At 49.8% G+C, this 16756-nt stretch overlaps 1 protein-coding gene across 1 annotated transcript in view; it reads right to left on the minus strand.

The window, feature by feature from the left end:
- Positions 1-748: 748 nt before the first annotated feature.
- AHSG (alpha 2-HS glycoprotein) overlaps positions 749-16756 on the minus strand; it is a 72942-nt gene continuing 56934 nt past the window's right edge. Inside the window, exons 6-7 of the mRNA XM_069213131.1 lie at positions 7451-7528; positions 749-2069 (exon numbers count right to left, since the gene is read on the minus strand). Of these exons, the coding sequence (XP_069069232.1) occupies positions 1809-2069; positions 7451-7528 (339 nt within the window). The 3' untranslated portion in view covers positions 749-1808. The remainder of the gene's footprint in view (positions 2070-7450; positions 7529-16756) is intronic.

Below are 16756 nucleotides of genomic sequence, written 5' to 3' on the forward strand. Positions count from 1 at the left end.
CACTACCTTCAACTGCAACCCGCAGACTTCCAGGATTTGACCAAGGGCTCGCAGAAAGGCCATCCGACTATGTCACATCAAAATCGGCTTCCTGAGGAGGACCGCACGACGTCGAGGAAATAAAGCGCCAGAAAAGTTTGTAAGTGTGAAGGTAAAACTTTGACAAGGCCTCCCACTCAGTGTATCCAAGCAGGGCTCCATTGCGTTTGGCCTCAACTTTTGACTTTGCCCTGGTCGGGTGTGACCAGATGTCCCCTGTTGGCGCTTTTGGTTTTTAGGCACTAGAAATAAAAAATTTCATTTAATCTTTAAGAATTCATATCTTCGGTTCCCTACATTGGATTTTAGTCATTTTGGTGTCATTTTTACAGATAAAAATATTTCATACTTTTATAATTTTGTGTTTAATTTTTATTGTGTGTTGTGTTTGACTTATTTACTGTTTTGTTGATATTACACACCTGACTCCTAAGTTAAGACTAACTGCTTGTGGGCCATGCTATCAAGGGTGGAGGAAGGATTAATTTACTGAGACCTTGACTGGGACTAGTGGGGGTTTGTGGCCTACTGCTCACTGTAGGTGCCTACCTGCCCTTACCAATAATCCACTTTCCAACACCAAGTATTCTTTCCTCCTTCACTTCCTTCATGGTCACTTAGGTAATAGTAATATCTGTTATTTGCAATGCCTAGAAACAGTGAAACAATAGTATTAAGTGCTATACAGATAGTTGTTAATAAAAACGCATAAACAAACAAATTATATTTTATTGAATACATTTAATTCAAGTAGGTGCATCATTTTTTGATATTAAGATGTGTTTCTTAACAGTTTAATTTAGTCATTAAGTTTGCAACTGTGAACGTCTCTTAGCATGTTAGATAACAATTGTTATTCTGCTACCATTTAATGCTCCTACTTATTTTCAGGCCTTGCAATTTTGAGTAATCATTCAATTCTTTGCATTCTTCTGAGGCATGCTGTGCTTCTATGTCCCTAAGAAATTAAACAGCAATTCTGTTGCTCCCTGGATAGTAGTTACACAGCAGCTGGAGAAAAATAAAGTAATTGAGTGAAAGTGTGGAAAACCCAGTTCAAGTACCATCTACCATTCCAACCATTTAAAAGACCTAAGTGCCGCTGCCCCAAATGATGTCCCCAATCAAGTAATTGATGTTTATTTTAATTAGGTTGCAATTCTGTGGAAAATTGATTCAATTCAATTGTGCTATTTAATCATTTATTCATGATTTTCTTGGACAACCAGTAAATAGTGGTGCGGTTGTATAGCACTATAAAATAAGATCAATGGTGTTAAGCTACACAAATATTCCATCATTCCATCTGCTACATCCACTAGCACCACATTGTAAAGGTAAGTGTATATTTACTATTTTTGTTTGCAGGTCGAGATTTGAACCATGATATTGTGGCATACAACCCCTGGGGAACATGCCCATAGGCTTGAGACTTTAATATTAACCTTGTTTTTATACTTAAATGTAATGATCTTTCTCATCATAAACACAAAACTCTATTTAACATAATGGATTTGAATAGCACCAATTCATGTTTGAGACAAGGACTGTAAAGACCGCTTTCAATACCAATGAATTAATTCATTTTGTTATCACTAATACACCTTACAAACATCCAGACTCTGCACGCACAAGTTCTCCAAGCTCTGATAGGTCATGTTACACAGAAATAAAATATGCATTGCTGTAATAATTTGTGGACATCAGAGAGAGTACTTCAACATTGAGCACCAGTTAACCAGAACCTTGTATATAAGACTCTGCTTTGACTAAACTTTGAAAAATCTCGTTTTTCCTGGGCACACTGGAAAAGGCACTGCAGGAATGGGCTCTACGACTAGGGATCTTTTAACGATAACATTGGCTGCAGTAGGGTCTGCTGGTTGTGCTGGTGGTGTTGTAGGAGGAACCATTTCTGAAGAGGAGGATTCTTCTGAGGATGAGGTTAAGTGGACATGATGAAAATGATGATGGCTGTGGCCCGCCACAGCAGGATTTCCAAGTGGACCTGGGTGAGCACTTACTGCTACCTGGAGAAAAAAACAAGAAAACTACTCTTTAATCGCTTTTTTCGAAATATTCACTGTTTAATGTATAGATAAACATCTTATCTTTTCCACTTTTGATTCATTTAATTAAATCAGCTAACTTTATCCATTCTCATGGATGCATAAGTTCCTGTTCTGTTCCACCTACCTCTTTTTTCTGCTAGCCATGACTTATTGATCTCAATAGTAGAATCAGAAGTATCAATCAGAAGTATCACTGATGTGTCTAAAAATTGCACATTTGTTATAATCTGCTATGCTTCTAATGCATTCTGTTCATACCTGCATTGTTCTTCGTTCTGCTCAGCCAGTATGTGATATCATGGAACATCGGTGATGGACTGGAGGACTGTGACAGTTAGAGAGAGTGGGCTAAGCAAAGAGAATGCTGCTCTGGTGGGATCTCCTTTTTAAGTAACTTGAACCTTATCCTCTAACTTTTTTAATGAAACTACACTTCTATCCTACGTGAACTGTCTGGAAACAAAGCTACACATAAGGAAACTCATGAAACAAAGGAGTAAAGGAACATTTAAGGCGCAGAAGAAGAAAAGAGATCATGAAGGGGGAAAGTAGACACCCTTATCCCCACCACCGTCCTTCCCATCAGACAGCCTGCAGACTAAGAGAGTGGTCTACTTAACTGTACATAGTTAAAGGAAGACGCTGTCAACCAGTCACTGTTTTTGAGCGAGGCCTGCTGTGCCTGGTAGGAACTTTGTCAGATGCTGATTCAATTGGGTTAATATTATACAAACTACGAATACCGAAGAAGGGACCTGCTGGACTTCGCATGCACACAGTTGGCTAAAATACAGAGTGGAGTGGAGTGGTTTGCAGTCAGTGTTCCTGGTGGTGAGTGAACTGTCAGCGATTATAACAGTACAACAGAAGAGGGGTTGTTGCTAGCCCTAAGGCTGAGGTGGTCATTATGACTCTGGCGGTCTTTAGACCGCCAGGGTCGTGGTGGCAATCTGACCGCTGCCAAAGCAGTAGTCTGACCGCTTTGGCGGCAGCTGACTGCCACATTATGACCGTGGCAGTTGCGCCACCGTCGGACCACCAGCACTGCCAGTTTCCCTCCACTAGAGGGACTGGCGGTCCTAATCCGCCAGGGCAGCCTGCATGCAGCGCCACCCTGGGGATTACGACCCCTCTCTCTGCTAGCTTTTACATGGCGGTTGCATCGCCATGTAAAGGCTGGCTTAGACTTGGCATGGGCAGTGCATGGGCCCTATGACCAGCCCTGTCGCGCTTTTCACTGTCTGCATTGCAGACAGTGAAAAGAGCGACGGGTGTTGTTGCACCCTACGCACTGCAACATTGCCGCCGGCTCAATTATGAGCCAGTGTCAATGTTAGAAGCTCTTCCCCGCTGGGCCAGCGGGTGGAAAAAACGTTTCCGCCCGCTAACCCAGTGGGCAAATCGTAATGGGGCCCACGGTAAGGCGGCAGCACTGGCGGCAACCTGACAGCGGGAATTTGGAGGATGGGCTTTTCGGTCCGGCAAACTTATAATGACCTCCTGAGTGTTTACAATTGATTTACTATGATCCCCGGCGCACAAGTGACTTGATGGCATGTTATTTGGAGATGTGGACCGTTGCATATATCATTAAATGCATTGCCATGGGAAGGTGGTTACACACATGTGCATGAAGAAAGAGCGATCAGCATGTGTCTTCAATTGAAGACAGTGTGAGTCATCAAGGGCGCGTGCTCAACTAGTGAGTGAGATTTACCTCATGTTGTCACAGTGGAGGCGGGAGCATTTGCATATTAATTCTAATCCTGTTATCTGTGGGATTCCAAGCCTAAGATCCTACGGTGAAGCAACAGAATCCTGAGTGTGTCCACCTAGTGATCAGTGTTGCCTGGAAACACGTCAGAGCAGCACGTGACTAAGCAGCTAAAGACTAGACCAAATTTCATCCGTGAGTCAACGCAATGCAGGAATCAATGGCATCAGCATCATAACACATCAATGTGGAATGCAGTATCCTTATTTGAAGCCAAACTGACTACAGGATCAATATAAGAGATATGCAGTTTTGCTGAACCACGCTTGGTTTGCAGAGATAGGTGATGTATACATTTGTGACCTTCAACTGAGCACCTAGGGAACTGCAATGTGTCGCGGAGCATAGGATCTACACCCGTGTAGTTCTAGTCCTGTTGCTAAATAGTCGTTTTGGGATTAGTGTGGGTTGAAGGAGGCCCATTGATACATTCACCAGATGCCCTGTTGTTTGGGATGAGTGTGGGTTGAAACAGACCCATTAATACATTCACAAGATGCCCTGTTGATTGGGATGAGTGTGGGTTGAAAGAGATTCATTGTTAAATTCCTGAGGTTTTCAGTTGCCATGGATTGGATGAGGGGGCGACGTGTATATGGGCGTGCTTTTCGTTTTGTATGGCTGGGGCCAAATGACCACTGTGTGAATGCGTTATAGATGTTAAATAATTAATAGGACTCATTGAAGCTAGAGTCTCTTACGGTTTCTGCATGTATTTTATGATTTTCTGTCTTACATTTCCAGATTATATTTTGTATTATTTTCTAAAGGAAGGAGATGTGTTATAATCTGCTATGCTTGTTATGCATTCTGTGCACACCTCCATTGTTCTCTGCTCAGCCAGTGTGTGATATCATGGAATGTTGGTGAGGGATCGGGGGAGTGTGACAGTTAGAAAGAGTGGGCTGAGCAGAGAGGATGCTGCTCCTGGTGGGGTCCCCTTATTAAGTAGTTTGTAACTTATTCTGTAACCTTTTTAATAAATCTACAACCCCTATCCTACATGAACTGGGTACCTGACTCCTGCTTGTCAAGAAGGAATTTTTAAATACAACAACATTCTAAGTCTGGTGAAATTCTAAGTCTGGTGCTTGGATCTTGCAAGTGTGTTGTTACATTGCACATAATGTTACATGTATGTAAAACCAAGGCAACATTAAAGATCTGTACATATTGATTTCGAGTTGAGAGCAAATCTATGACATTTCAAAAGGATATCCACAAAAGACCTCCATTTCAGGGCTGTGACCCGAAGTCCAGAGCACTCTGTCACAGCACTGGCTAAGAAGAACTTTAGCAGCCAATAAAATCCATGATGTCTTGTCAATGCATCAGCAGCCATTTGGTTGCAAACAGATATGGATCAAACCTGCTGTTGTACATCATCAAACTTAGAATCTGTCCACAGCTCATCACTATGAGTTTTGCTTCGTCTGCCTGGGGAAAGCATGGAATATCAAATCAAGAATATCTGCTTACCACAATACTACAACTCAAATATCAATGACTAAAATATCAACAGGTAAGTATATATAGGTAAGCATAGGTTTACACTACTTAACTCCACATATTTGTATATGGTCGTTCTCCAAGGTATTAGGAATAGTATGTCTATAATTAACTATCAGTGGCAGCTGGTAATTTTAGCAGGGAGTAGGGCGGACGGTATGCACACATACACACTCACTCTCACGCATGCTTTCACACACTAGCCCACATACACACATCCATCACAATACTCACTAACAGATATTCATACGTACACACATGCATGCACCAAACATTAATTTAAAAAAAATCAATTACCTGCAGCTCTGCCTTGGAGCTCCCAGGAGGGTTCATACTGCTGCCTTTCCTAGTCAGCCAATGAGTTGAAGTAGCAGTCCCAGCTCGTCACAGAGTGGGATGGGGTCAGTGATAGTTTCTGACCCCACCCCACTCTGCGACGAGGTGTCAGAGATTGACACTCAGCCCTGGGCATTTCAGGGCTTAAAACTGAAGTGCCCAGCTCCAAGGCAAACAATGGCACTCCTCCTCGGCACAAGGTGTAGGTCTGAAGGTGCTTAGCCAGGCTGAAGAGGTCACATCCACAGGAACTGACACACATCTCCAGCACTACAAAGTTCAGCTCAGGCAGCCATGAGCATGCACATTTAGTGCTTGTCTCCCTTATGGCTGTCCGACCTGAAAATAAAGTGTCTGTCAGGCTGTTAACTATATGAACTTGCCTCCTCTATATCTTGACTATGATATTCTGATAGATTGGTATTCCGTACTAGATATTCTGGATTACAACTGGTTGGCCTGCATATTAAAGGCTCTAATTTTGTACTTGTCGAAAACTGTCATACCAATCCTAAGTGCCTGGGAAATATTCTAAAAAAATTGCAGCAAAATTTCTGAAACCTGTCTAGGAAGGTCTTCTGAAAGCAGATTTACCCCAATGTCAACAACATTTGGCAAATATGACTTGTCATAAAGTGTTTGGATATATTACTTGTTTGCCCAGAATTATTTAGGGAACCAAAATTTACAGCGACATCTAAATCAAACTAGGAAGTAGATACATGTTATGGCTATGAAATGCGTATTTACTCATGGTTATTGTGTTTCACCTCAGAATGATAACAGGATTAATGCACACTGCAACTGAATTCCTGCTGCTATACTGTCTAGAAAACAAAAAGCTTAATGATTAGACAAGTTCAAAAGTCTGGAATTTTTACACATATTTCTAGCAAATCAAGTTGCTATTTTGTAACATTGTGGGTAGGTCTTATCCAGGACACAGTAACGTGCACAGAGTTCTCCTAGTCATTGGATACTATGGGCCTGATTTAGATGTTGGCAGTAAAGACTCTGCCATCAGTTTTCTGACGTAAAACCCGCCTACTGCCTTGGCGGTCCGCCAGCCGTATTTAGTTGTTGGTGGTCCCATAGACCTTAACCCGCCGAGTCCTGCTGCCGCCAAGGAATCCCATCCACCGCCACAGCGCCATAGGAAAGAGTGGCTGACAGTGTGTGATGGATGTACATGTATGTGATTGTGCAGCAAGTAGGTGTTGTGTTGTGATGCCATGGCAATGGATAATGGTGTGTTTGTGGTGTGTTGTATGTGATGCAGGGGGACGCATAAGTGAATGGAACTTATCTCTATTGCGTGACTTACCTCTATTCCGGCGACTGTCATTGTCACATGTCCATTGGGCCCAGCGATATCCTCCCTTATGAGCAAACTACCCCCATTACACCGCCTGTAAAAATGTAACATCTAAATGCGACTGACGGGAACCCGCCTGCTTGATGGCTAGGAAGAGCACTCTGTCATGGCGGTCTTCGGTCCAGCTGCAATACAGCTAAATATGTCAGGCAGGAGACTGCTGATGTGACGATATTTTCGGCCCGCCGTCACCATGGCTTGGCGGTAATACCACCAAGATCTAAATCTGACCCTATGTGTTAGATATTTCATTGTCCTTTTCTAGTCACTAACTCTTTCTTAATAATCAGATCTGTACCTCTGAAAGCTTTTGCAATGTTAATCAGTTGTGCTTGAAAATGTTACCTTAGGTTTAAAGGAGGTGCAGTTTACAAGATTGAGTTCAGGATCATCCTGGACAATTCCAACACAGAATCCGTATTGCTGTAAAACAAGTACATAACAGAAATAATGTAAGGCTCAGAGGGATTATGTATTATATGTCAAAGATAATGAAGCATGGAACAAATTGCTATAGTATAAAAGTACAAAATGTAAAAAAGATACATACACATAACATATACACCATGGCAGTAAAAACATCTGGGCCAATAACACATTATTTAGGGGAGCTGTGCAACTAACACTCATGTATTACTACAGTGTCAAAGCCAGATTCCAATTCATTACCAAAGTACAGCAAAACTGATTTGAGAAAAACAATTTTTACTACCTCGCTGATTGCATGTAACAAATTTACAGGAAGAGAAGAGGCTCAAGGCTTCATCCCTCATGAGTCATGCCCTCTTGGAGCACTCAACATTAATAAAGAATATATCGCGTTCTCCGCATTTGTGCATATATGTGTATGGCAGGCCATGTGGAGTAGCTAATGCGTGAACGGGAGGGTGCGCGCGGCGGTTACTACAGGGTACCAGGTAAACAACGGCTATATACAAAGAGGTGGGATTTGAAATTCAGTACTGGTGTAGTCCCATAGCTTAAACAGCAGGAACTTCTGGCTGCAAAGGAATTCTATATGAAGGACTAAGGCCCAGCGGTCTGCAAGGAGAACATTGTCAACTTACCCTCATATTTAAAAGATTCAACTGAGTTTCTGAAAAAGTTGGATGGAATACCATGGAAATAGGAGTATATAATGTTAACGCTTGATGTGACTTCTCTGTATACATACATTGACCACAATAAAGGGATACATACTTGTGAATATTCCTTAAGGGGTAGACCCATAGAATTATTGGAACATACCCATATGCTGATTGAGCTGCTTAAATATTGCCTCACACACAATGGTTTCAGCTTTGACAAAAGTATTATTTACTAAAGCAGGTTACAGCTACGGGCACCTCCTTCGCCCCAACCTATGTGAATTTATTCATGGGGTGGTGGGAGAAGGAGGTTGCCTGGGCTGAAAAGAATGAGGAGTACATTTAGAAAATCTCATTATGAACACTGTTCCCTATTTATTCTATGGGAGGGTGATGAAACAGAATTGTGTTCCTTTATTGAGAAATTGAACAATAATGAAGTGAATCTGCAATTCATGAGCTCATACAATAGGACACATTGTTAGTTTCTGGATGTTGAATTGGTGGCACTTGATAATCAGTTGATAACTAAAATATATAGGAAACCTACAGCCACCAGTTCACTGCTGCATGCCAATAGTAGCCACCCTGGGACCCTGAAGTGAAATATTCCTTATAGCCAACAATTGAGGGCCAAGAGGGTATGCTCCACAGTAAATGAATACAATAAAGAGGCATCTAATATGGTAAGGAGATTTATGGAACACAGATACCCCAGTAGTGTCCTTGATGATGCAAATAAGAGAGTGGACAAGAGATCAAAAGACCAGTTTCTTTACCCACTGGAAAATAATTTAAGTAAACAGAAGAGTGGGGTAAAGAGGTTGTTTCCTAAATAAGATATGACCCAATTGAGTATTAGAAAAATATTACACAGAAATTGTCATGTGCTGAATAAGGGAGAACATTTAAAAGAGGCTGTGCAAGCAGGACCACAGATCACTTTTTAAAAAGCTAGATAATTGGGGGTCATATTAACATCAAGTTATTTTGTCCCGGATATGAAAGGAGAACATTGGTTAACCAGGAACACCAGGGGTTTTAGTAAATGTACCTCATGTAGAGCCTGCCAATATGGTTTGAACTGTAAAAGCTATAGAACATTTGAGGGTCAAAGTGTCTTCATCATGGATTGGATTACTTGTAGCTCAGACTATGGTGGTCATTCTGACCTCGGCGGCAAAAGGCGCCTACCGCCGGTCAGAAATCCTCCATAATCCCGCCGCGGTCGCGGAAACCCGCCACGGTCATTCTGACCCGCAGAAGGCAAACCTCCGAAAATCCGACAGCCACAACAGACCGCCAGACCAGCGGTCGGCGGAAAAGTGGAGGTGACAAAACCTCCACCGTCACGCCAACAGAAATACGCCCATGCCATTACGACCCACGAATCCACACGGCGGTCATTCAAACGCGGTATTCCATTGGCGGGACACACCGCCGCGGTCAGAATACACACAAACGAACAAAACTCAGCCACATTGGACGATTTGAATCCCACACACCTGATACACATACACACACCACTCCCACACACACAATACAATATAAAACACACACCCACATCACCCACAAACCCCTACGCCAAAAAATTCTGAAAGAAGGCCAGAGCGAGACACCACCATCCACAAACTAGCAGCCACAGCCACTCCACACCATCACCCACACACTATCCACACACAAAACAACACACACCACCACACTCAACACACTTAACTACACATACTCCACCCCACACATCATACACACCACCCCATGGCACCCCAAAGACACCCCCGCTTCTCAGACGAAGAACTCAGGGTCATGGTGGAGGAAATCGTTCGGGTAGAGCCCCAGCTGTTCGGCACACAGATACAATACACCAGCATTGCCCGGAGGACGGAGCTATGGCAGAGGATTGTCGACAGGGTCAACGCTGTGGGACAGCACCCCAGAAATCGGGAAGACATCAGGAAGCGATGGAACGACCTACGGGGGAAGGTGCGTTCCATGGTATCCAGGCACAACATCGCCGTGCAGAAGACTGGCGGAGGACCCCCACCTCAACCCCCACAATTTACATCATGGGAGGAGGAAGTCTTGAACATCCTGCATCCTGACGGCCTCGCAGGAGTCGGCGGAGGAATGGATACTGGTAAGTTGAAGCTTCACTACTGCTTCCCCCCCACCTGCATGCCAAATCATACCCCAACCCTCACCCCCATCCTCGAACCCCACCCTCACCCCCACCCCCATCCTCACCCCCACCCTCACCCCCACCACCATCCTCACCCCCACCCCCAGCACACCTATTCCCTGCCAATGTCTCACCATCACAACCCACACATCCCACAACCTAGGCCTGCATGCGTCCACTAAGCATGGACACCCATCACCAAAGCATGCCCAATGCATATACACATCCCCCCCACAAGCCACCCTCACCAAAGCCCCCACACACGAATGCCAGCACTTGGGGACACGGGAACCCACAGATACACCCATATGCCACACATTGAAACTATAACCATACCTCTATACCCCTGCAGGACCCGACCGTCAACACACCGCCGCGGAGGGCCCAGAATTCTCCACACCCCCCACCCAAGAGGCCGTCAGCGATGACAGCAGCTCTGTCGACCTGGACACCGATGACCAGCCCGGACCATCGGGGACCTCTGGACAGTCGGTTCCCCTCACACAGGCCCAGGCCACTACAGACCCAAACCCCTCTGGGAACACCAGCACAGCTCCCACCCAGCGGGCCCATGCCTCTGTCTCCAGGGCGCGTCAATCTGCGGTGTGTCTACCACTACAGGGCACCCAGGATAACCCACCACCCCAACAACAACAGGGACCTGGGGGCAGTGGTAGTGGGCACACCGGCCAGGGGGCAGAGGCCCAGGGAAACAGGGCAACTCAGAGGGCAGCTGTGCGACAGGGGGGGGACGGGCCCAGGGAACCCACTCTCCACGAGGCCCTCACCACCATCATGGGAGCATACAACCGCTCCCAGGAGACGATGGCGACGGTACTGGCCCGGTTCCAGGAGATCCAGGTACTGCAGGAGGAACACTATCGGGGGTACAGGGAGGACATCAGAGCCCTCACCTCCACCCTGGTTACCATGGTAGGGCTGCTGCAGGACCTCGTCAACACCAGGACGGACACTCAACAACACCCAAGGGCCCCTGCCACTAGCCTGGACCAAGAACAGCCAACCACCTCCGCCGGCGCTAGTGGACAGGAGGCCCCCGCACAGCAGCAGCCCACCAGACCCCCACCTCCTGCAGGAGAAGAACCACCCCGCAAGAGGGCCCTGAGATCTCGCAAGAAGACAGAGTATGATGTCAAGACCCCCGCCAGCAATGGATACCACCTGATGTCATCCCACTGTCCCACATTGTCACCCTGTCCATCCTTGAACTGCCCATGCTCCATCTCTCCACAGGCCTCTGGACAATGCACCTGTGTGACTGTTACTCTGGACTCTGCCATGGACATTCCTTCACCATAGCCCCCACCCACTTGAAACCACCCATCCCATTTTGAGCACTTAAATAAACACCTATTTTGCACAAAACTATCTGGAGTCTGGCTGTGATTTCAATATATTGTAATTGACATGACAGTGCAAATATGTCCTTGTACATGGTGAAGTCAACAAACAGCTGCCACAAAGCTGTAGTCCATGGGGAAACGAAGCACAGGACTCGTAGTGGGGACCCCAGATCTGAAATAGGGAGGGAAAAGCCACAACTCAGTCATCATACACTGGGGCAAATAGACAGGCAGCAGAGATGCAGGAGAGTAGTTCACATTTACTAAATTATCTTTGAATTGTTACCTGTGTCCTATTGGAAGTACTGTTCAATGATTCTGTCCCTGTTGTCTGTTTCAGCCCCGTCGTCTTCCTCCTCGTCACTCTCCTCAGGTTCCACCGCTGCCACAACACCACCGTCTCGACCATCCTCCTGCAGGAAAGGCACCTGGCGGCGCAAAGCCAGGTTGTGAAGCATGCAGCAGGCCACGATGATGTGACACACCTTCTTAGGTGAGTACATTAGGGATCCACCTGTCATATGCAGGCACCGAAACCTGGCCTTTAGGAGGCCAAAGGTGCGTTCGATCACCCTCCTAGTACGCCCATGGGCCTCATTGTACCGTTCCTCTGCCCTGGTCCGGGGATTCCTTACTGGGGTCAGTAGCCACGACAGGTTGGGGTACCCAGAGTCCCCCACTAGCCATACACGGTGTCTCTCTAGCTGTTCCATCACGTAAGGGATGCTGCTATTCCTCAGGATGTAGGCATCATGCACTGACCCAGGGAATTTGGCATTTACATGCGAGATGTACTGGTCAGCCAAACACACCACCTGGATGTTCATTGAATGGTAACTTTTTCTGTTCCTGTACACCTGCTCCCTGTCTCTTGGGGGAACCAAAGCCACATGGGTCCCATCAATGGCACCAATGACGTTGGGAATATGTCCAAGGGCATAGAAATCACCCTTCACTGTAGACAATTCGCCCACCTCAGGGAAAATGATGTAGCTCCTCACGTATTTCATCAGGGCAGACAACACTCTGGATAACACCTTCGAAAACATGGGCTGAGACATCCCAGAAGCAATTCCCACTGTTGTCTGAAATGAACCACTTGCCAAGAAATGGAGTACTGACAGGACCTGCACCAGAGGGGGAATCCCTGTGGGTTGGCGGATGGGGGACATCAGGTCGGGCTCCAGCTGGGCACACAGTTCATGTATAGTGGCACGGTTAAGACGGTAGGTCAGGATAATGTGGCGTTCTTCCATTGTCGACAGGTCCACCAGCGGTCGGTACACGGGAGGATTCATCCGTCTCCTCGCCAAACCCAGCGGACGGTGCCTAGGAAGGACAACATGGAGCACACAGTCAAGCAACCCACAGGTACGTACTCACAGCTAGCACAGTAAACGATTCTCTATGCAGTGAATGGCGTGTCTGAGTGGCTATGCAAGGCCTAGGCCTGTGTGACGCAGTTGAAATTGAGCCATGTGGGCCCTGGAAATGGCGGCTGCCTGACCTGTGAAGTGTGACAATGGGATGTGAGGTCAATGCGCTGGCGTGGCACACCGCGGCGGGCGGCGGGCGAAGACCGCGGCGCGAAGCCGCATTGGTTAACATTGAAGCCTATGGGTTTCAGGAGCCAATGGCGAAGGGCGCCGGCGGTGGCGGGACGCACCGCCGCGGTACGCACCGCCGCGGACGTGACCGCCATTTTCTATCTACTTATCCACTTGCGACTTGAACTTTCACAGGAGAGGACCTATACTGCAAGTGTTGCTGTGACCTCGGTCTGGAAGGGACAATGGCTGCTGCGCCTGGGGAAAGGGCCCCTGCCTTCACTGGAGAGGAGTTGGAGAAACTTGTGGATGGGGTCCTCCCCCAGTATGCGCTACTCTACGGTCCTCCAGACCAACAAGTGAGGTTAATTCAATCTGGATTTGGGGCCACTGGCTGGCTTGGGGGCCTGGCGGGGGGCCTGGCGGGGATGGGGGGCATGTTGGGCCTGGCGGGGGCATGGCGGGGGGCATGGCGGGGAGCATGGCGGGGATGGGGGGGCATGTTGGGGCTGGCGGGGGGCCTGGCGGGGATGGGGGGGCATGTTGGGGCTGGCGGGGGGCCTGGCGGGGATGGGGGGGCATGTTGGGGCTGGCGGGGGCCTGGCGGGGGGCCTGGCGGGGATGGGGGGCATGTTGGGCCTGGCGGGGGGCCTGGCGGGGATGGGGGGCATGTTGGGCCTGGCGGGGGGCATGGCGGGGGGCATGGCGGGGAGCATGGCGGGGATGGGGGGGCATGTTGGGGCTGGCGGGGGGCCTGGCGGGGATGGGGGGCATGTTGGGCCTGGCGGGGGGCATGGCGGGGGCATGGCGGGGAGCATGGCGGGTATGGGGGGGCATGTTGGGGCTGGCGGGGGGCCTGGCGGGGATGGGGGGCATGTTGGGGCTGGCGGGGGCCTGGCGGGGGGCCTGGCGGGGATGGGGGGCGTTGGGCCACTGGCAAGGAAAATGCAGACAAACTTGAACGTGGTATTTCTCCCTCCCTGTATGTGTTACATAGGTCCGCGCCCATGAGAAGATCGGGATTTGGCGTGGCATCGCCAAGGAAGTCCGGACCCTGGGGGTCCACCATCGACGGGGCACCCACTGCCGCAAGAGGTGGGAGGACATCCGCCGCGGGACCAAGAAGACCGCCGAGTCTCTGCTGGGGATGGCCTCCCAACGTAGGCGGGGTGCCTGCCGTCAACTGACCCCCCTGATGTTCCGGATCCTGGCGGTGGCCTACCCTGATTTGGATGGGCGCGTGAGGGCAGCACAGCAGACACAAGGGGGTGAGTACAAGCATTATCTACTCTGTTGTCGCGCAGTGGAGGTGTCTGGGTGGGGGAGGAGGGCTGTGGGTCCCCCTAGGCCAGGGCGATATCTGTAGGCTGGGCACCCCCGTAAGCCCCTGTGTCCCCAGCCACCACCCTCAGTAGTTTGTCAGTACAGCCATCCCTGGGCCGTGTCATCCATGGGTGCAGTTGTCAACTCTAGGCGTGTAGGGCATGTTCCACGGAATGCGTAGCGGACCCCAAGTGCGCAACTTAGTGCAGGGGGCATCTGTGTCTGTCATGTCCGCTAACTGTACCGGAGATCCATGTACTCAATATCCCTTTATTTCTCTCTCCCCCCCCCTTTTTGTTTGTCTTTCTGTGCTTGTGTGCATCAGCATCATCAGGCGGAGGAGAAGTGGCATCGGGGCAGGAGGGAGCTGCATCTCACATGGCCCAGGAGGGCCATGCCACAGAGTCAGACTGGACCAGTGAGACGGAGGGCGAGGGGAGCTCCACGACGGGGACGACTGGACCCTGCAGCGACACGGACACGTCCTCGGAAGGGAGCTCCCTTGCGGGGGTGGCACCATCCGTGCCCCCCGCCATTCCAGGTACAGCCGCCACCCAGCGCACCATCTCCGCCCTCCCAGCAGCCCCTCAGCGTTCGCCGCGTGCCCGCTCTGCCAGGAAGCCGGGCATCTCCTTCGCCCCAGGCACCTCAGGCACCTCAGGCCCTGCCCCTGTTACCCCCGCTGCCCTCAGTGAGGAGGTCATTGACCTCCTCCGAACGCTCATTGTTGGGCAGACTACCCTTTTGAATGCCATCCAGGGGGTGGAGAGGGAGGTTCATCGCAGCAATGCGTACCTGGAGGGAATTCATTCGGGTCAGGCTGCCCATCAGCGATCGTTCCAGGCTCTGGCCTCAGCACTGACGGCAGCCATTGTCCCTGTCTCCTGCCTCCCTCTACTAACTCCCTCCTCCCAGTCTCCTGTTCCTCTGCCTGTCCCACCCACACCATCAGACCAGCCTGCACACACCTCAACACCCAAGAGAAGCTCATCCAAACATAAGCACCACAGATCACGCAGACATTCACACACGCAACATTCCGATGCAGACATGCCAACAGTCACTACCACCTCTGTGACCCCCACCTCCTCGTCTCCCTCCTCCCTCCCTGTGACGTCTACACTCACACCTCCATTCACCTCACCATCAGCCAGTGTTTCCATCACCAGCACACCCTCCACTCCAGTCCGCACAGGTGCAGTCACCACCCCCACTGCCATTTACACGTCCCCTGTGTCCTCTCCCACTGTGTCTGTCACCCCCTCTTCCACACCACACAAACGCAGCCACCCACCCACCCAACAGCCATCCACCTCACGGCAGCCTATCCCTCCTGCACCTGCACCCAAAGACAGCAAACGTGACTCACCTACAACCACATCCTCTCCCTCCACTCCCATTCCCACTGTACCTACCACTCTCCATTGTCCCAAGAAACTCTTCCTCGCCACTGCTAACTTCTTTCCTGACCCTGAGCCCCCCCTCCTTCTCGTCGGGGTAAGAAGAGCACCTCAGCCACCACCAGCCCTGCAGCCCCCTTGACAAGGGTGCAGGGGTATTGGAGCCCACCAGCCCGCATGTCTGGATCTTCGCCCAGCAGCAAGGGGACAGCCAGCCCACCCCCTGGGAAGAGGAGCAGAAGGCGGAAGGGGCGCCGCAGGAGCCCGGCTTCTACATCCCCCCCGGACACCACCCAGAGACAGTCACCAGCCACAGCTCCAAAGGGAGGAAAGGGCCACAGACTCCCGACTAAGGAGGGCAAGGGCAGCAAGTCGGAGAGGTCAGGCAGCAGGCCTGCTGCCCAGGAGGAGCCCACCACCCCCATAGCCGCTGCCCAGGGAGGACCCAGCCCAGCTGGCCAGGAGGGCCCCACCACCCACAGCCCAGGTGGGCATTGAAGGAGCACCATCCCCGCTGCCCAGGAGGGCACCACCAGGCAATGAGCAGTTGGCCATAGACCGGCCGCCGTCTCAAGAACCGCTGAACTGGGCCCCGCCGTCTCAAGCACCGCTCCGCTGGGCCCCGCCGTCTCAAGAACCGCTGAACTGGGCCCCGCCGTCTCAAGAACCGCTGAACTGGGCCCCGCCGTCTCAAGCACCGCTCCGCTGGGCCCCGCCGTCTCAAGAACCGCTGAACTGGGCCCCGCCGTCTCA

The sequence above is a fragment of the Pleurodeles waltl genome, chromosome 11 (genome assembly GCF_031143425.1).
Source record: "Pleurodeles waltl isolate 20211129_DDA chromosome 11, aPleWal1.hap1.20221129, whole genome shotgun sequence".
NCBI classification, from domain to species: domain Eukaryota; kingdom Metazoa; phylum Chordata; class Amphibia; order Caudata; family Salamandridae; genus Pleurodeles; species Pleurodeles waltl.